The following is a 21398-nucleotide window of genomic DNA, read 5'->3' as shown; positions in this document are numbered from 1 at the left end:
TTTTGTTAAAAAAGAGTTAACTCTGTCTTTTAACTCTGTGGTTACTGACTGCCACACTCCTGTGGGTGGGTTTTGTTTTTGTTTGTTTGTTTGTTTTTTGGCAAGGGGAGGGGGAAGTTCTGTGAACATTTCTACAGACATTTCCCTTCTGTTCCCCTTGGGCCTACTTTGGCACCAAGGCTCTCAGCCCTCACCATCTGAGTTTGCTATTGGAGGAATTGCAACACCTATAAACTCTCTCTCTCTCTCTCTCTCTCTCTCTCTCTCTCTCTCTCTCTCCTGGGATAACCTTATTGTGATAGATAGCGGTGCCTTGAGAATTTGCGAGAGGGATTGTGTATGGCATCCATAGCTGTCAACCGTCCCTTATTTGATGGGAAACTCCCCTTATCCCAGCGCCATGTCCCGTTGCTGTCCCTTATTGATGATGTCCCTTAAATTTCCTGGGTTTCATGCTTGCCCGGCTCAGGAGGGAAGCAGCAGCTTGGGGTCCTCCACCGCGAGAGAGCGAGCGAGAAAGAGCGCGTGCACGAGCTGTGCATCTCCATCTTTCCCTTTTCCCCCTCAGGGGTACGTGAGGAGACGGGTGGCGGCGGGCGGGCAGGCAACCCCTCTCTTGCGAGACTTCTGCCGTGCTGCCAGGGGAAGCCGGAGGCGGCAGCAGCGGCGGCAGCGGCTGAGGAGGCGGCCTGAGGGATGAGGAAGAGGAGGGGATGGGGAGGGATGCAGAAGGGCGGCGCTTCAGTGGTTGCGGCGGTGCCGCAACCACCTCATGCCAGGCTCGCGGGCGGTGTGGGCGAGAGTCTCTCTCCCTCCCCCTCTCTCTCGGGTGGGGAAGGGCCGATGGAACTCCTCACACCAGGACGACGGCAGCCCCAACATGCTACTTAGAATACCCTCCAACCAGTGCAGCTGTATAAGCTAAGCCAAAATCCCTTATTTTGGCTGCTGATCACTTATTTTCGAGGCTGCTGGTCCCTTATTTTCAAATCTGTGACAGCTATGATGGCATCAGATGTGCCCACTGAACCACTTTGACTTGCAGAACTGGCAATGCCACATAATATTCATTCCACACCTGAAGGAAATCGATAATAGTGTGGCAGCCCTTACACTTTGGAACTCCTTGAGTATTGAAACTCTTCGGCACCCGTTTAAAACACTTGTTTTGGCAAGCCTCTCCAGACATGTAGCTATTGATGTGTTTCCATCTCTTTTTCTGTTAATCTTAATTGTTTTAGAATGTTTTTGGCTCTTTCGTATGGATAATTTCTTGCCAACGCTGCTCACTCTGTATATTTGAAGGAGCTTCAATAGATAACGGGACCCTGTTCTCCCATATAACCACAATCATATCAAAAGAGGTTTGGCAATTAGGGACAAGAATCTGTATTTCAAAGGCACCTGCTGAGAGCTGCCAAACAGCCTCCAGGAGAAAAACAACCCTCTTTCTCATAGCTCCACGAAAACTTTATATCCTGATGACCATTTTCTCTAAGGACAGGGTAGAAAATTGATTTGATTTGCATTTGAGAGTTGAGCCTACCCAATTCACACTTTCTGAGACAATAGTTAACATACTCCAAGAAAAATGAATGTGCCAAATAAATAAACGAACAGTGCAAAGCCCAAACACAGCCATCTTTTGAAATCTGCGTGCCACCAAATATTGCAACACAACACACACACACACACAGTTGGGGCTGGTAAAGATCCCTGTCTGAAACCCTGGATAGCTGCTGCCAGTCAGTGTAGGAATTACTGAGCTAGATGGCAGGAAGCCAATGAGTGTGCACCGGGGAAGGGGGACCACAGTCTGACTTGGGAGAAGGGGACTAGTGATTTGTGGGGATCTGTACTAGCTTGTTGTCTTCGTCCATGGAGTTTTCTTGGCAGGGATCCTGGAGTGGCTTGCAGGTTCCTGCTCCAGGTGAAGGCTGATCGCCAAAGAATTGATGCTTTTGAATTATGGTGCCGGAGGAGACTTTTGGGAGTCCCATGGACTGCAAGAAGATCAAACCTCTCCATTCTGAAGGAAATCAGCCCTGAGAGCTCACTGGAAGGACAGATCCTGAAGCTGAGGCTCCAATACTTTGGCCACCTCACGAAAAGAGACGACTCCCTGGAAAAGACCCTGATCTTGGGAAAGATGGAGGGCACAAGGAGAAGGGGACAACAGAGGACGAGATGGTTGGACAGTGTCCTCGAAGCTACCAGCATGAGTTTGACCAAAGTGCGGGAGGCAGTGGAAGACAGGAGTGCCTGGCGTGCTCTGGTCCAGGGGGGTCACGAAGAGTCGGACACGACTAAACGACTAAACAACAACAGTACTAACTTGGAGGCAAGAGTCAGGGGCAGGGGAAACTTTAGGGTTGGAGCACAGGATGGCTCAAAAAAAGAGAGGAGGAAGAGGCAAGTCAGGCAAGTGAAGGGCTAGGTGCTTCCTCACCCTCTCCAGCACCACTGTCTCCCAGAACCAGGAGGGGACTGAAAAGGGCAGAGCAGAGGCAGCTTCCATGCAGGCACAGTCTCTGGCTGTGTGCGTGCAGCCTGTCAGCGGAAGCTACATAAATTGGTTGAGGGGGACATGGCCCCCTGTTGCTGCAACTGCTCCATAGGGCATGGATTTGGGAATATCTGCCTAGACACTAGACTGATGTGTGTGGGTGTTCGGGGCTGTAGAAACGACTGTCAGGTTTGACATTAAATAGTTTACTATGTGTTGTGAGCCTTGCTTTGGCTGAGGAGCACCCTTGACGGGCCACAATGTAGGAATACAACAAAAATTAGCATCAGATCATTTCTACCCCCACAAAAAATATATTTACAGTGGTACCTCTGGTTGCGAACGGGATCCGTTCCGGAGGCCCGTTCGCAACATGAAAATAGCGCAACCCGCAGCGGCGCGTCTGCACACACGCAGATTGCGATTCGCCACTTCTGCACATGCGCGTGATGTCATTTTGCGCGTCTGCACATGCGTGAACAGTGAAACCCGGAAACAACCCTTTCCAGTACTTCCGGGTTGCTGTGGGACGCAACCTGAAAGAACGTAACATGAAGCAGACGTAACATTAGGTATGACTATATTGAGGTTGGGAGCAAACTTTCCACCTGAAGAGCTCCAGGCAAAAACCCAGCTTTTATCCCAATTAGGGAGAATTTGAGCTGGTGGCTGTTGGAAACCCAGGTGGGATAATCGGAACATTAGCATGTTTCCCCTCCGGCTGTTTACTGCTGTGTAAGCAGTTTGGTCCCTACGTGGTGTAGGATGTTGGGGGGGGGGCGGCGATTCTGGCATGACGGCATGCAATTAGGATGTCTTTTGGCTACCCGGGATGATCAAAGAACGCTTGATGTGAAAGGGAAAGGAGGGAAAAGCAAGTTGACGCTGCCCAGAATACGGAGAGCTGTTTGAGTTTTCATGCGGCAAGGCTGAAAAACAGAAACAAATTCGCTCTTCCCCACGGTGTTCTACATCATTTCCCGAAAGTGGCATCTTGTTCTCTTTCCTTTTACTTCATGTTTTCCGAGGAGAGACAGATGCAAGCATAAATATTACATCTGGATTTTTTAAAAGAAGAAATAACCGCTACAGGAATTCCCCAGATTGTACGAAACAAGCACAGAAGCCAAAATCGGGAAAGACTGGGAGGAAAATAAACAGCGTTCAGAACTTCCTACTCGTTGTCTTCCTTGGGGAGATTTGCATGTGCTGTTTTTATCACTGGGAGAAATAAGGAGGGACCAGAAGCAGATGTTGGGCTGGTGCCAGGGATTGGCATGGCCTCGTATAGGCTGTGTGCCCCTAGGGCAGAAAGGGAACCCATTGACAAAAACTCCCTGGACCAAACACAGTTGGGTGAGTGAGAACAGTAATCCCCATTTGTGGCCCCCTCTACAGCAGCCTTCTGCACCCTGTGGCCCTCCAGGTGTTTCTGGACTCCAACTCCCTGTTGGGATACTGCTGGGGAGACGGGGGCATCAGGCACGCCCCCAGCTGGCTCTGGACGATCACCGGTCTCCCGTGGAACAGCATCAGTCAGTTAGCGACACGAGCCTCAAATACCCTTAGAGACCCGTGCATACTCTGTCAGCAGAGTGTGTAAATCTCCACACAACAGATGAGGTGGACAGAGGCAGATGTAAGCATTATATACAGCATTTATTCAGGATAGTTCAGGAACAAAGGAAAACATGTCCGCATCCCTTCGTCTCTGGAAAAACAGCAGTAACACAAAAGCTACATACAGCGGAAGTTCCCAGCAGACTGTGCTGGACGTAAACAGGCATGTGATACACAACAGCCATGCCTGACCCTTTTAAGGTGGAATGGAACTATATCCTAACCCTCCCATCACCCCTCGCCACCGGCCATCAGATGTCAGAAAGTATGCACCAGTTCATCATAGGAGCATAGAGACCTGCCTTATTCTGAGCCAGGTTACGCAGTGTTGTCTACCCAAGTCATTGTGGTACCTTCCAGGTGCTTTGCACTAGAACTCCCATGTCACACACTTGTTGGACGCAGAGGAATGATGGGAGCAACCAGCTTGGGAACCAACAAGGGAAGAAGGCTCAGAGCCCGGGGAGTGGTGGTGGGACGATGGTGAGTGGTCAGAGGGAGAAGAGTGGGAGGAGGAGGTGTTGGAAGCTGAAGAGGCAACAGGGTTTAGTGAGCGGGGAGAGTCTGTGGCAGAGAGAAGTTCAGAATCAGAGGCAGAAGCTGAAGCAGGTGAGGAGAAAGACCAAGAGGCAGAGATGAGTCTGGCTTGTGAAGAGTCATGAGTGTCTCCCCCTCCTGCTGCAACAAACTCCCCTCCCCACTTGTCTCCCAGAACCAGAAGAGGCATGAAAAGGGTGGAGAGGTTGGCTGCACGCAGGCGCAGTCTCTGATTGCTTGGAAAAAGCTCTGGTGAGGAGGGGGCTGCGAGGAGGTGGGGATTCTCAGTCTCAGCAACTGCTTTAAGGGGGCAAGACCTACTGCAGATGAGTTCCTCTGCTCATTAGGCCTGACACTCCTGTGAAGATTGTGCTTTTGCTAACAAAGAGTTTACTCCAACTTGCACGGTGTGATTTACCGCTGGCTTGTTCCTGATGTCCCATCGGCCTCAGCCGGCACAGTGAATGGTGGGAGTTGTAATGCAAAACATCGAGCAGCCACCACATTGGCTACCCCCTGGTCTACACTGATTGCCAGTGTTTCTGTGGGGTCTTTCCTGACTCAACCTGAAGATGCTATTGGGGAATGAACCTGGCTCCTTCTGCATGCAAAGCAGTCTCTCTGCTACTAGGAGGTAGCTCTTCCCTGATCTCAGATCCTCCTTGCTGCTCCCCTCCCATTTTGCTACATTTTGTTTTGAGATCTGAAAGAGCCTTGGGTGCCAGGCTTTGATAACAGCAGCCAAGAGCCATCCTGGCAATAGTCTAAGGCGCTGAGCTTTGTTTCTTTTTGCTCTCAGCATTACACAGCAGCCCCAGGCAAAGCCCCTCAGGACCACTTTCTGATCAAGCTGCCTGCTCATGAGGCACTTAGGGAGGAAGGCTGGCTCTGCCAACTGTTCTTTGTTAGCCTGGCTGTTTGCAAGCTAAGCCAGGGCTTGAGCAGCCCCACACATACGGGGATGATCCGCAGAGCTCTGCTTGCAAACCCCAGCTTCCTGACGCAGCAAAGCTGCATGGCGGTAAGCTGGCTGGAGGCGGAGAACGGGAACGTTCAATTGCTCTTGGGGTTTGGACGGTGGAAGAAAAACTTTTAGCGATCTAGCATCTCGCAGGCCCCAAGGCTGAAAATGCATTTATTGGCACAACACGCTCGATCGGAGAACATGGGGCTTAGCCACGGCCAGTCACAGTTTCTCAGAAACATGCTCAGCGGCATTGAAAACAACAACACCACCCCATTTCTCCTTCGACAATTTCCCAGCAAGAATGTCCACAGCTATTGGGTATTGTTTTCCCATTGTCCTCTCATGCTGACTCCCCCGCCCACAACTGGGTTGGCTTGCGTTCTGTGACATCATCACGTAGTCAAAGCCGATTGGCTGCTTAGCATCACGACACTGATCTATTCATTAAATTGAAGTTGGGAAGCCTTTTCAAGCCTTTTCAAGCCAAAGCTCACATTCCCTTCTCGACAACCTTCAGGAGTCACATGGAGTCCTACACCTCTGGCTGGACTGAGGAGGAATAGTGGGGACCACCCCCTTTCTCCCCAACCTTCCCGAGAACAGGAGGACAGTATAGATTCAGAACAGTGGTTTGTAGAAGGGCATAGTTCAGAGGCTGCAGATGGGAGAAGCTGGGAAACATTGGAGGAGGAACAGCAGGAAGAAGAAGAACCAGGGAAGAGACAGCTGACAGACTCAGTGTCTCTTGAAGGCATTTCTGACCCCCCCTCCCAGAACAAGGAGTGCCATGAGTGTAATAGAACAGAAAACTCAGAGGCAGAAAGCACAGATCAGCCGGCGCAGGGGTGACGTAGAATAGGAGGGACTGAGGGGGTGGGACTTGACTTGGAGCATTGCTGATAACTACGAGAGACCACATTCCTTTGTGTCTCTATGTGAATATTGAATAAACCACCTGGTAAGAACTCTTCTAGTTTTTCTGCCTCCTGGCGTCCTACTGGCAGACTCAGTTTCTTTGGAGAGCATTCCTGACCCTCCTCCCAGGACCAGGCAAGCATTGAGGGTGGTTGAACAGAAGGCTCAGAGGCAGGAAGCTCAGATTAGCCAACGCAGGTTGGCGGTTCAAATCCCTGCGATGGGGTGAGCTCCCGTTGCTCGGTCCCTGCTCCTGCCAACCTAGCAGTTCCAAAGCACGTCAAAGTGCAAGTAGATAAATAGGTACCACTCCGGCGGGAAGGTAAACAGCCTTTCCGTGCACTGCTCTGGTTCACCAGAAGCAGCTTAGTCATGCTGGCCACATGACCCGGAAGCTGTACACCAGCTCCCTTGGCCAAAAAAGTGAGATGAGTGCCGCAACCCCAGAGTCGGCCACGACTGGACCTAATGGTCAGGGTCCCTTTACCTTTACCTTTAAGACCAGAAAAAGAGTAAAAAGGCCCATACTGCTCAGCCTCCTGTTCTCACTATCTTGTAGATGCTCATTTTGGGAATTCCACAAGCAAGATCTGAGTGAAACAGCCTCTCTCCCTACTAGTGATACGCAGCAATTGGCACTTGCTGCCTCCGAGAGTGGAGGTAGGCCATTGTGGATAGCCTAATCTGCCACCAGCAGGTTTTATAATGTGCAAATGATTTGCTCCTAAGAACAATAAATGCCACAACAGCAGCATCAAAAAGCAGGAACACACACAGAGAGAGGAAGAACAGAGGGCATGCATTTTGATGAGTACAGTGGTACTTTGGGTTAAGTATATAATTCGTTCCGGAGGTCTGTTCTTAATCTGAAACTGTTCTTAACCTGAAGCACCACTTTAGCTAATGGGGCCTCCTGCTGCCGCCGTGCCACCGGAGCACGATTTCTGTTCTCATCCTGAAGCAAAGTTCTTAACCTGAAGCACTATTTCTGGGTTAGCGGAGTCTGTAACCTGAAGCGTCTGTAACCTGAAGCGCGTGTACCACTGTATCTAGAATGAACTGCCTCACCCTAAGGAAAGTCGGGGTGAAATGAAAAAGAGCATCTTTCTCGCACATTGAGTGACCCGACCAACGGCTCTTGCGGTGACTCATCTCCAGTCCAACAGAACAATGGAGACACGCTGTCCTCGCCTTCCAGAAATGTTTCCTGACACCACGCTGATCTCTGTATTGGCGTGAACAGCATGCATTTTTATTTCCTCTAAGCACTTAAAAAGAAGAAGGAGAAGGAGATAGATCTTCTCACACCTGGCAAGAGCAAATGACACTTTTATGGGTGGGCGCAAAAGACTTATCCATGGGGAGCTTGCTGCCTTTTCAGGTTCACAAACCAATGAAGGGACTTTGAGGGCAGAGAAGCCAGCGGGCATAGGGTTGATTCCGTGAAAGGATTTGATTGTATCTGGAATTCTTGAGACCCACTGGATTCCTCCACCACCTGGCCAAATCTGACACCTCATCTAAGTAATCAAGTGTTAGTTAGCTGACCTTTAAAGCCCTAAATGGCCTCGGCTCAGTATATATGAAGGGGTTTCCCCACTCCCATCGTTCAGCCTGGACACTGAGGTCCAGCTCCGAGGGCCTTCTGGTGGTTCCCTCACTGTGAGATGTGATGTTACAGGGAACCAGGCAAAGGGCCTTCTCGGTAGTGGTGCCCTCCTTGTGGAACTCCCTCCTGTCAGATGTCAAAGAAATAAACAACTATCTGACTTTTAGAAGACATCCAAAGGCAGTCCTGTTTAGGGAAGTTACAGATAGGTAGCCGTGTTGGTCTGCCATAGTCAAAACAAAACAAATTCCTTCCAGGAGCACCTTAAAGACCAACTAAGTCAGTTCTTGGTATGAGCTTTCGTGTGCATGCACACTTCTTCAGATACACTGTGTATCTGAAGAAGTGTGCATGCACACGAAAGCTCATACCAAGAACTGACTTAGTTGGTCTTTAAGGTGCTACTGGAAGGAATTTGTTTTGTTCTGTTTAGGGAAGTTTTTAATGTTTGATGTTTAATTCCGTTTTTGATCTGTTGGGAGCCACCCAGAATGGCTGGGGAAACCCAGCCGGATGAGTGGGGTATAAATAAGCTGCATTCTAAACTGTATTCTAACTTATATTTTAATCAACTGTTTGTTTGGGGTTTTTTTGTTTTTGTTTTGTTTTTAATGTTTTTACTGTATTTATATTCGGTGTTAGCCCCCCGATCCCGGTCTTGGCCAGGGAGGGTGGGGTATAAATAAATAAATAAATAAATAAATTATTATTATTATTATTATTATTATTATTATTATTATTATTATTATTCTGACACTTCATTTAAGTCATCACCTCATCAAGCAGACACACGGGTGTGTGTGTGTGTGTGTGTGGATGGAACTAATCAGGAAAGAAAGTGAGCGTTTGCTTGATGCAGTTAAAATTTGGAAGTGATTATGGGCACTTCTAGCAGAGGCATAGTGATCTGGGTTTGCAAGGGGCTTGAAGACCCATTGCTCCTTCTGTGGTAGGGTTCCAGCAGGATCTCTGCCTCCCTTGCCATAGAGTTGCCAAGTCAGAATGGAAGGGGAGATTTCTGGCACTGAGAAGACGTCTTCTTGCCCTTTGTGCTGATTGGAGACTATCGGGGTGGAAAGAGAAGAGTCATCCACTGAGGATGGGCTCCTAGGGTCACTCTGGAGAAGGTGAGTGGGAAGAACACTGACGAGCTGTCACTGTCTATGTCCCAAAGCTAAGCATTTAGAAACACTGAAAGCACAAGGGTCTTTACTTTCAATAGACTGCTGTGCTACATTCTGTTACACACAATGGAACTTAAGTCAATCTGAAAAGAGAAACTGGAGCGCTCCAAACCATTTACTAGTTTCCCTCAGAGCGATCTCTTGGTCTTTGCCGCGAATTAATATATGTTTAGATGTGAAGGAATGACCACCGGGTGTGGAGCACACTTCAACCCGCAGACGAGCCACAGCTATCTGAAAATCATGCCCCCTATCTAACCTTTGCTCTCTTAGTAGTCTGCCGTGCCCTGCCTGTGATCTTTGTCTCTTTCGATTGTTCAGGGGGAAAGTGACGTGGTGGAAACAGGTGCCAAAATATCTTTGTACCACCCCCCGATCTCGTGATCGGAAGATGTGTAAAGGGCACAGTCCAAAATGTATCTGACTGGTTTTGCATATTGTGCTAATAAAAAGAGCCTTCGCAGAGCTAGCTGGCAGCTTGCAAATGCACAGCTCAAATGCATTACCAACTCCTGTCTCATGTCCTTCACTTCATAGATGCAGTGCTATGGTGGGCTGAGACCAGCACTTTGATGGGGATGCAAATGGCTTCTTCTGCAGTCATCAGACGGATGACTGGAGAGGGAACAACCCCCCCTCCTCATATTTGCACAGATCATCTGAACAGCAAGGGTGGACTTTGGTCTTTTGCATTTCAGTGGTGCCCTGTGCAAAATCCGGTGCCCCCAGCTGCCTCTCGCCTTCTGTTCTGCTTAATTCGCCACATCATAGTTGCGTCGCCCAGCATCTCCCAGGGTGGTGGAATTGGTCGCACTGCCCTAAATCGGCCTCTGTGAAGTTTCTGTAACAGTAAGAATGCAGGAATGTCTGATGGCCACACCTAGGCTGAGCTACACCCACTGCCAATGTGTGGAGTGAATGCGGGACTTGAGCCTGAAAGAAGTTCACTACCCTTTGACCTGGTTTCATAGAATCATAGTTGAAGGGACCCTGAGGACCATCTGGCCCAACTCCCTGAAATGCAGGAATATGGGGATTGAACCTGCGACCTTGGTATTATCAGCACCATGCTCTAACCAACTGAGCTATCCAGCAGGGCTGTTTTTTTAAAAAAAGAGATCTGAAGGACATTAAAGCTTGCACACATTGCTTACGTGACGTTTTGGTTGGTCCTAATAAAGGCATCCCACGCGGGTGGCGCTGTGGTCTAAACCACAGAGCCTAGGACTTGCCGATCAGAAGGTCGGCGGTTCGAATCCCCACGACGGGGTGAGCTCCCGTTGCTTGGTCCCAGCTCCTGCCAACCTAGCAGTTCGAAAGCACGTCAAAGTGCAAGTACATAAATAGGTACCACTCCGGCTGGAAGGTTAGCGGCGTTTCCGTGCGCTGCTCTGGTTCACCAGAAGCGGCTTAGTCATGCTGGCCACATGACCCGGAAGCTGCACGCTGGCTCCCTCGGTCAATAAAGCGAGATGAGCGCCGCAACCCCAGAGTCGGTCATGACTGGACCTAATGGTCAGGGGTCCCTTTATCTTTACTTTAATAAAGGCATTGCCCTAACATGGATTTCTGAATTTCTCTTGCATGCCCACACCGCTACATTTCCATTGTATATAAACTCTTCCATGTCAAACAAAGCCATATCCCCCCCCCCCAGAGCATAAGAAGAGTCTGAGTGATGGATCAGGCCAGCATCTGCCTTGTCTAGCATCCTGTTCTCACTGTGGCCAAACTGAAGCCTATGGGAATCCTGCAAGCAGGAGCTGAGCGCAAGAACACTCTCCCCACGTGGGATTCTGAGCAAGTGGTATTCAGAAGCATTGCTTCCTCCACCTTTGGAAGGAGAGAACAGCCATTATGGCTTGTAACCATTGACAGCTGTAATGGTGTAGGGTGGTTACTCGTGTGTAAACTGCCTCCACTTCAATTAGATCGATTGCTCAACCATGTTTAGGGTTAGAGCTCGCCCTCCGTGACCTGTTAGTCACTTGCAGAATTCGTCAGTGGGCATTTCTTGAACCTCTTCCAGCATAAAAGCTGCTTGACCCCAAGTCTCCGCCTATGTTCTCTGCACGGAACGCGTCTGCGCAAGTAAGGGGAAGGCAGGGGCGTGCCAGCACTCTCTCCGCTAGTTTCGCTTGAAGGGTCTTGGAGCCCTGACACTGCTTCCTCCATCTCCCTTTCCTCTCTATTGGTGTCATGCTGAAACCCTTCCCCTCTGCTGGTTCCCTCCCCGGCGTCGCTCTGGTGCCCTGCCTCCGTTTCTCCCTTTGATGTCAGTTCCCTGACAACAGCCTTCTTTGACAGCCGTGATAGTTTGGACCTATGATGAACTATAGCTACCAGATCAAATCAGCCCTTTCTTCCCTCTCCAGTCTTGTCTCCTGGGGCCTCCTGTATTTCTCTGCACAGATTTTGTATTGCTTTCAAATAGCCTTTCTGGATGCCATTCTCTGTTTTGGAGAAAGGGAAGCAACAACAACAACAACAACCAACAACAACAACACTTTTACCTCACCCATCTGGCTGGGCCTCCCCAGTCACTCTGGGCGGCTTCCAACAGCATATTAAAAACACAATAAAACACCAAACATTAAAAGCTTCCCTAAACAGGGCTGCCTTCAGGTGTCTTCTAAAAGTCAGATAGTTGTTTATTTCCTTGTCATCTGATGGGAGGGCATTCCACAGGGCAGGCACCACTACCGAGAAGGCCCTCTGCCTGGTTTGCTTTAACCTTACTTCTCGCAGTGAGGGAACTGCCAGAAAGCCCTCAGAGCTGGACCTCAGTGTCTGGGCTGAGCGATGGGGGTGGAGACGCTCCTTGCTGAGAGACCTTGATTGCAATTAACTGTATTCTGTATCAACATTTCCAGAGAGGAGGAATGGGTCTACCACAATTGGAAAGCTACTATGATGCAGCCCATAGACAAATTGTCATTCGTATGATATCGTAAAAGAGAAGATTCAGATGCAATTGGAATTTGATGAATGCGTGCAACACAGGCCTCCCATTTAACAAAGCTATCTGAGAAATGATAGCAAACCCATTTGCAAAAGCAGAATTAAAGATCTGTCAATCCTGGGTATCAAAATCAACACTGCCTATATCACTACTGGTTCCTTTTGCATTTCATTCCCCCTTTTACACAGATGATAGAAAATCGATGGATATGAAATGGAAAGAAAAAAAAGGCTCACGCAGATTCATTCTCTTTTATGAAAGTGATATCTCTCTTCCAGCAGGCCAAGCCATGGAAATAACTGAGGGGTGAAATGTGAATTGGCTTTTAATCTATCAGGTGATACATTTTATCTCAATTCAACAGTTAAATCTCATGCAATTTGAGAAACTGAACACTCCCTCCAAAATATTGTTGATTTTATACAAAACACTCACTGACCTATCCAACGGACAATGCTTGGCTAATAAACAAAATTGGGAAAAGGTACAGGAATTGAAGCAGCAGATTGCAACAATCTATGGACAACCTTGCCCCACCCCCTCACAAAAAATCATCATAAACCTGCATTTAAGTTAATACATAGATCGCATCTAACACGTGTAAGACTCAGCTCGGCAGACATAGCATCTTCTGCAGTGTGCTGGAGAGTGTGCAAGGTAATTGATACGACTTTCTATATGTGGTGGACATGAGAATTAGTGCAACCATTTTGGGGAAAGGGTATTTACAGAAATAAAGAAAATTACGAACTGGGACATGCAGTGCAATGCAATGCATGCCTAGGTTTATTAACAATTTTTAAAAATACTCAAATTACGGCCACAAGGAACTTATCGCCTTTCTTCTAGTAGTGGCATGATTAAAGGTAAAGGTAAAGGTACCCCTGACTGTTAGGTCCAGTTGCAGACGACTCTGGGGTTGCGGCGCTCATCTCGCTTTATTGGCCAAGGGAACCGGCGTTTGTCCGCAGACAGTTTTTCCGGGTCATGTGGCCAGCATCATTAAGCCGCTTCTGGCGAGCCAGAGCAGCACATGGAAACACCATTTACCTTCCCACTGGAGTGGTACCAATTTATCTACTTGCACTTTGACGTGCTTTCGAACTACTAGGTGGGCAGGAGCTGGGACTGAGAAACGGGAGCTCACCCCGTAGCAGGGATTTGAACCGCTGACCTTTTGATCGGCAAGCCCTAGGCTCAGTGGTTAAACCCACAGCGCTACCCGCATGATTACTTATAGCAAAAACTGGAAAGGGCATGATGAGCTACACATCACATAATGGAAACAGAGTGTGTGGACAATCTGAGAAACTAACTAAGAAAATACATGCCCTGAAGGATGAATCTGATACGGACAATTTTGTTGAAATATGGCATCCTTTTAGAAAATATCCAAATTTTCAAATAATTGTAAATCACCAATTACGCATATAGATTTATGGGAAAATCTGGTGCATTGGTCTTCTGTGGGGGTGGGAAACCAATTGTTTTGAAAATGTTTATGCTTAGAGTCTCCTCCTTGAAAATTAAGAAACCATTTAAATCCTAGAACTTGCCTTGCAGATGACACTCAAGCTAGATGCTGCTTCTTGGACCACTGCTGGTGTATTCCCATATTCTGATGTCCGCTAGGAAGAAAGTTTGCCCTATACAAAGGTCTTTGGAGAAGAACCAGGAAACAAGCGCTTGACATTTAAACAGCAGCCTGACAAAGGAGGCAAATGTCAAGGAAACTGAGTAAGTCAGGCAGAATCAAGGCTTCTGTAGGTGGAAGCATGGAAAGGTAGATTAAGGATGATGGGGCAATTTGAAGTCCCATCTGCACTATGCATGTGAAGCAGTATCACGCCACTTCAAAGAGTCGTGGCTTCCCCTCGCCAAAGAATCCTGGGAACTGTAGTTTGTTAAGGGTGCTGAGAGCTGTTAGGCTATTCCATTTCCCCGCACAGAGCTACAATTCTCAGCTACAATTCTCTCTCCTAACATGCACATTTTTGCAAAGCAATTTCCCCTATAAAATGAGCTTTTTTCATGGCATGTTCACTAATATATGCATTTCTATGCACACTTGACCCTGGTGCAGTGCTGGATTTACATATAAGGTAAACAAGCTATAGCTTAGGGCCCCACTCTCTTGGGAGCCCCCAAAAAATTAAAGAAAAAAACCTGGATGTACATTTCTAAAATTTAAGATAAAAAACAAATAAAATAAAACCTGCATACAGCAACAGTGTTTTGTGTTGTGTAGGCTCCTATGATGTAAGTCATGGGCCCCGCCTGCTAGCCTGCTCCTTAAAACATCACTGGTTTGCTCATTTCTATATATAGGGTGCCTACACTGTGCATGTGTAAATGGCTTGAGATACCTATTAGGTCCATCAATTACCATACAGCATATATTCAACACAGAACCCGACAATTTGTTGTTGACAAAGGACAGCTGGACATATAAAGGGCCCCAATACCTTTAGTAGCTTAGGGCCTCATCAAACCTAAATCCGGCCCTGCCCTGGTGGGTGCATTTTTTTGCACACAGCTAAAAAAACTGGGCTGCAAAATTCAGAGACATGTGAATTTCGAAGGCTGGCTGCAGTTTTGGTCCTCCCATTGTTTTGCAGAGTGCGAACCAAGTGGATTCACCTTTGAATGCAAGTCAAATCCGATTCCTCCCCCATTCCTACAAAAGCCAGTTTAATGAGAGACGTGGGCCACCTACCTGCTCGTGGTACTCTATCCCCATGCTCAGTGTATTGATGAGGATGGCGATCATAATTCCCCGGTTGAAATACTTGCTCTCCACTATCCTCTTCAGCTTGTTGCCAAACGCCTTCCAGAACCTGGCTATCCTATTCTTCTCCTTTGGCTCTTTCTTCTTCTTCTTCTTCTTATTCCTCTGCTGCTGGATCTGGTCCCTCTGGTCCCCGTGCTTCACGTCCTGCGTGAACTCGTAGACGCCGGTGTTGTCGTCGCCCGACTCGTAGCTGTCCGACTCACTGAACTCGAACTCGGGGTCCTGCAGGATGCTGGCGCAGTAGGGGCAGTTCTGCAGCTCACAGTTCAGCATGTTGGCCTGTGGGCTGGGCAGGGGGCACTGCACATTGAAGCCAGACAACCTGCTGGACGTCCGACAAAGGCCTGCAAGGGAAGGAGGTGGATGAGATGAATGGGAACAGTTTGGGCCTTCCTACCTGGTGGCGCTGTGGGTTAAACCACAGAGCCTAGGGCTTGCCAATCAGAAGGTTGGCGGTTCGAAACCCTGTGATGGGGTGAGCTCCCGTTGCTTGATCCCTGCTCCTGCCAACCTAGCAGTTAAAAAGCACGTCAAAGTGCAAGTACATAAATAGGTACCGCTCCGGCGGGAAGGTAAACGGCATTTCTGTGTGCTGCTCTGGTTTGCCAGAAGCGGCTTAGTCATGCTGGCCACATGGCCCAGAAGCTGTACGTCGGCTCCCTCGGCCAATAAAGCGAGATGAGTGCTGCAACCCCAGAGTTGGTCACGACTGGACCTAACGGTCAGGGGTCCCTTTACCTTTACCTGGTTCTTAAGCGAGGCTTGAGGATTTGCTTAGGTGTAAAGTTGTTGAGCTTTTTTGAAAGTTTTTGAGCTATTTTTAAGGAATTTCAGCAAGCTTTCAACACATGGGTTGCCATGTGTCTCTATTTCCCCAAACATTCAAGTGATTTCTGCCCAGACATTGCTTCCGACTGCTATATTCCAGCTATGTCCAGGAAATTCCGAATGTATGGCAACCCTAGCTGAGGGGTGCAATTTCATCAACAACCTACATGAGCAGCTGTGTGCTCTTAAACCTCTCGCCCACAGGAAGAACGTGTCCCCATTCGGCCTTGTTACATAAAATTGGTTTAATTCACACTGACATGGGATTGTCTGTATGTATTGGTGAAAGAGTTTAACTCAGTGATGGCCAAACATGGTCCTCCAGCTGTTTTAGGACTACAACTCCCATCATCCCTAGCTAACAGGACCAGTGGTCAGGGATGATGGGAATTGTGGTCCTCAAACAGCTGGAGAGCTAAGTTTGGCCATCACTGGTATAACTGGATGATTCCATTGAAGCTAAATTAAGAGTAAAAAGGGCTATCTGAACTGCCTTGATAACTGACTGATATTGTTCTCAGGAAGCTTTGACGGTAGAACGTAGCTGTTGTGGCAAATCGCCACGGGCAGACCATACACTCCATGAAATGCACTTCAACACAATACATGGTTAATTTGAGAAATTTGCTCTTGTGGAATGTGGTGGTGGCCACTGGGTGAAATGGCTTTCAAGGGAGATTTCAAAGACAACATTAATGGTGGTGGAAAGGTCTATCAGACACCAACAGATTTTGTGCCTTGGTTGTGGGCTCCTATTGGGCCATCCAGCCAACCATTGTCAGAAGCAGATGGAGCCTCTCCATCCCCATTGTTCAGCCCAGACACGGAGGTCCAGCTCCTAGGGCCTTCTGGGGGTTCCCTCACTGCAAGATGTGAGTGTACAGGGAACCAGGCAGAGGGCTTTCTTGGCTGTGGCACCCTCCCTGTGGAACACCCTCCCGTCAGATGTCAAGGAGATAAACAACTATCTTATAGAAGACATCTGAAGGCAACCCTGTTTAGGGAAGTTTTTAATGTTTGTTGTGTGTTTTTAATATTCTGTTGGGAGCCTCCCAGAGTGGCTGGGGAAACACAGCCAGATGGGCAGGGTGTAAATAATAAATAATAATTTATCATCATCATCATCATCATCATTATCCAGAGGGGTTTCTCCTACATTCTTGTATTCTCAGCAACCTTTGATTTCACAACTGGCCTTCTCTCTTTGCCCGCTGAACCTAAGCCGAGATACCAAACTCTCCCCCCCCCCTTACCATGTTCTCCAACCAAATGATGGAGCTTCCCAAAAGAGTCCACGTTCATATGCACCGGGCTATTGACTACAGGAGTGGTGGCACCACTGCTTCCGCCGTTTTTCTGCCCCACCGACGCCGGAGCGGCACCAGCCCTGCCAACGGGAGAAGGCAAGATGGTCGGGTAGTTCATGTTGCCGTGATTGGAGAACTTGACCCCCGCCGTGACACTGGAAGACTTGCATTTCATCGGGGGCCCTTCCACATGGCAGTCTGCATGGTAGATGCTATGGACGGACTCCGAATCTGGAGCCGCAGAGTTCCGGAGGTTGGGAGATGGTGGCGGAAGCATGAGTTGACTTCCGGGCTTCATGACCTTGAGCTCAAGGTCGCAGATCTCGGGGTTGGAGCGCGGCCCGTGAGGGCTCCCATTGCTGATGTGATAGTGGTGATGGTGATGGTGGTGGATTAGGTGGTGAATGGAGGTGATGCGCTTCTTGCTCCGGCGGCCTTGGCCATCGTCTCCGCCGTTGGGGTTGACCTTTTTCCTTCGCTTGCTCTGCCAGTTGTTGTAGAGGCGCAACGTCCTCCGCTTGACTTTCCTGAAAATGTGGCAGATGTATTTGAGGAGTTCCTCGTAGCAGCTCCCCGGCTCGGAGAAGCTGGCGATTGTGCTGTCGTTTGAGAGGTAGCGGGCTCGCTGCTCTTGCATCAGCTGATTCTCCCGCTGTTTTGTTTCAGAAAACTGTGTTGCTATCACAACCAGGCACAAGTTAATCATGAAGAAAGAACCAACCTGGAAGGGGACAGAGAAACAGAGCAGTTGTAATATCATTCTCCACCCCCATCATCCAGCCCAGACACTGAGGTCCAAGACCGAGGGCCTTCTGGTGGTTCCCTCGCTGCGAGAAGTGAGCTTACAGGGAACCAGGCATAGGGCCTTCTCGGTAGTGGTGCCTGCCCTGTGGAACACCCTCCCAGCAGATGTCAAGACAATAAACAACTATTTTACTTTTAAAAGACAACTGAAGGAGGCCCAGTTTAGGGACGTTTTTAATGTCTGATGCTGTATTGTTTTTAATATTCTGTTGGAATGGCTGGGGAAACCCAGCCAGATGGGTGGGGTAAAAATAATAAATTATTATCATTATCATCATCATCCGGACCAAGCTGTACTAGAGTCCAAAGCCCTGAATTAAGTTAAAAAAGGTAAAGGACCCCTGGACGGTTAAGTGCAGTCAAAGGTGACTATGGGGTTGCGGCGCTCATCTCGCTTTCAGGCCAAGGGAACCGGTGTTTGTCCACAGACAGCTTTCCGGATCATGTGGCCAGCATGGCTAAACCACTTCTGGTGCAACAGAACACCTTGATGGAAACCAAAGTGCATGGAAACGCTGTTTACCTTCCCGCCACAGCGGTACCTATTTATCTACTCCAGGGGTGTCCAAACTTTTTCAAAGAGGGCCAGATTTGATCAAGTGAAGGGCTATGAGGGCCAACCAATGTTGTTGAGCTTTTTTCCCCTTTTTTTTTTTACCTTTTTTGAGGTTGAAATGGACTTTGGACATGCCTGATCTACTTGCATTGGCATGCTTTTGAACTTCTAGGTTGGCAGGAGCTGGGACAGAGCAACAGGAGCTCACTCCACCATGGGGATTCAAATCCCTGACCTTCTGATCAGCAAGCCCAAGAGGCTCAGTGGTTTAGACCACAGCGCCACCCATGTCCTGAATTACTTAGGTCCAGGGTACCTTAAGGAATGCACTGCCCATCCCATCCCAAGTTGGTCACCGAGATCATCTGGAGGAAACACTCTTAATCCAGTAACATCTGGAGGGTTTCAGACCCCCTTCATTGATGCCCACTGACCATGTCAGCCGGGTACTGGTGGGAGCTGGACTCCAACATCATTCGGAAGACATCAGGTTAGTCACCCTTGGGCCTATGGCTCAAGCGGAGAGCTAGCTCCTTGAAGCCTAGTGGTTCAATTCCACCTGACAGAGGGGATAGGTAGGTCCCCTTGTGTCAAGGATGCTTCCCCACCCAAGGACTGCACATGGCTGCGAGTTAACTATTTATTGGCGAAGAGGACACTTACTGTCGTTTTGGCAGTTCTGGTTATTTATGCACAGCAGTCTAGCATCTAGGCAGCTATTCCTAGGTATGCACTGTATGGAACAGTTGCAGCAACAGTGGCCAACAGTCCCCTCCACCAGTTTATGTATCCTGCACACACGCAGCCAGAGACTGTGCCTGCATGGACTGTGCCTGCCTCTGCTCTGCCCTTTTCAGTCCCCTCCTGGTTCTGGGAGACAGTGGTGTAGGAGAAGGTGGGTAAGTGCCTAGCCCTTCACTTCTCCAATCTGCCTCTTCCTCCTCTTCTTCTGACCCATCCTGTGCTCTGAAGCTTACCCTGCCTCCAATTCTTGCCTCTGGGCTGGTCTAGGTCCCTACAAACTGCCCCCCTCTCCCAAGCCAGACGCCAGCCCCTCTTCCCCCAGTGAACACTTGTCATTGTCCTGCCTGTCCCTAACATCTAGCAGAAATGATGGATGGGTGGAATACATGCAGTAGCACCCAGATCTATGGGTTGTGTCCAACTATGTTTCACTCAGAGCAAACACTTTGAAAGCAATGGATTGAAATACAGTCGTACCTCGGAAGTTGAACGGAATCCATTCCGGAAGTTCGTTCAACTTCCGAAACGTTCGGAAATCAAACACAATTTCTGATTGGCTTCAGGAAGTTCCTGCAGCCAATCGGAAGCTGCGGAAGCCCCGTTGGACCTTTGGGTTCCAAAGACCGTTCGCAAACCGGAACACTCACTTCTGGGTTTGCGGCATTCGGGAGCCAAAACCTTTGACTTGCAAGGCGTTTGGGATCCAAGGTACGACTGTGCAGCTATTACTTTCAAAGGGTCTACTCTGGGTACAGCCCAATGCTCACAAGATATGACAGCGCCCTCTTGCCATGCGTCCGAGCCCATCCCCATACTTACTATTATAAGTAGTATAAAATATATAAAATTGTAAAAAGAGTGAGCATCCATGACATAATACATGATGTCAACCCATCCTTCCAGGGTTATAACCTGTAAGGGGGGGGGGGAGAGATGAGAGGAAGAAAAGTCATGAAAAATACATAAATTGCAATTGGGAATTGAATCTGCAAGTAGAGCCCCATACACGCTCACAGCTAGGTTTTTACACACACACACACACACACATACACACACAGACAGAGAGAGAGAGAGAACCTTTTTTTGTCATTCATCTCCCCTTCACATTATCACACACTCCCTCATTCACACAGCAGCCTCCCATGGGGTCCATGATGGAAGAAAAAATAAAGAGGACTGGGTTAAGATGTTTGGAGGTCCTCAGCACTTAAAAGATTTTGGTGCTCCCCATATGTAATTCAGAATAAAAAACAGTACTAAACCTGTAAAATAAAATTTTGAGATTTTTTTAAAAAAACTTTTAAAAATCTATAGATTTATTGCAACACATGACATGATCTAATTTCCTCGCATTATTCCGATTAACGTTTGTAAGACACCTTCCTGGTTTAGGTGGGGATAAGTAATCAAAAGAGAACAGAAAAATGGGTGTGTGTGTGTGGGGGGGGGTATAAGTTCTGGTTATCCAAGGTATTCTTCCGAGATAGAGTTCATTAATATTCTGTAACATCTCAGCTGCCGAACCCGTGGCTTGAAAAGTCTCATTGCAATATGATGAAGCCAGATTTCCTAAAGTCAGTATCGGCAGAGCTTTCAAATACCCTAGCTTATATTTACCTTCATTTCCACCCTCTTTTTGTGAACTAGATCCAGCCTAGCAAAGGACAAACTTTTCTGCAAATCCTTATGCTCTTGCAATTTAATTGGGTGCCCTGCTCATCTCTCTACCAAGATAGCAAGTGCCCTAACAGATTATCCAGAGTTGGCGTTGACTTTGCAAATAGGTACACATGGATTAATGTCAAACTTCGGCGATGGTCTACAGCTGAAGATGCCATGGAGAGTCTGCCAAGTTCTGCAGAAGCCTGCAGCCAAGGCTTTTTCCGTTGGATTATCATTGCAATAATGAGGATCCCATATGTAACCAACGGTCTGTCCTGTGGTTTCTTCAGGATTTGAGCTTGCTTGGTATTGACAGCAGAAAGAGACACATGAGAAGCTGGAAGCTACAGAAGAGCAAGGCATATGTCACAGGAGTCTGCCGGTCAGTAACCACGCAGTTCAAAAA

At 48.3% G+C, this 21398-nt stretch overlaps 1 protein-coding gene across 3 annotated transcripts in view; it reads right to left on the bottom strand.

The window, feature by feature from the left end:
• Positions 1 to 21398, bottom strand: part of CACNA1H (calcium voltage-gated channel subunit alpha1 H) — a 375780-nt gene that overhangs the window by 99383 nt on the left and 254999 nt on the right. For all 3 annotated transcript variants that reach the window (XM_081839451.1, XM_081839453.1, XM_081839452.1), the window contains exons 8-10: positions 20150 to 20242; positions 17173 to 17947; positions 15017 to 15435 (exon numbers count right to left, since the gene is read on the bottom strand). In XM_081839451.1, coding sequence (XP_081695577.1) covers positions 15017 to 15435; positions 17173 to 17947; positions 20150 to 20242 — 1287 coding nt within the window. The remainder of the gene's footprint in view (positions 1 to 15016; positions 15436 to 17172; positions 17948 to 20149; positions 20243 to 21398) is intronic.

Source organism: Podarcis erhardii (genome assembly GCF_964252035.2).
Source record: "Podarcis erhardii genome assembly, chromosome: 14".
NCBI classification, from domain to species: Eukaryota; Metazoa; Chordata; class Lepidosauria; order Squamata; family Lacertidae; genus Podarcis; species Podarcis erhardii.
The sequence above is the reverse complement of the archived record's forward strand: the minus strand, read 5'-3'. Positions and strand labels throughout refer to the sequence as shown.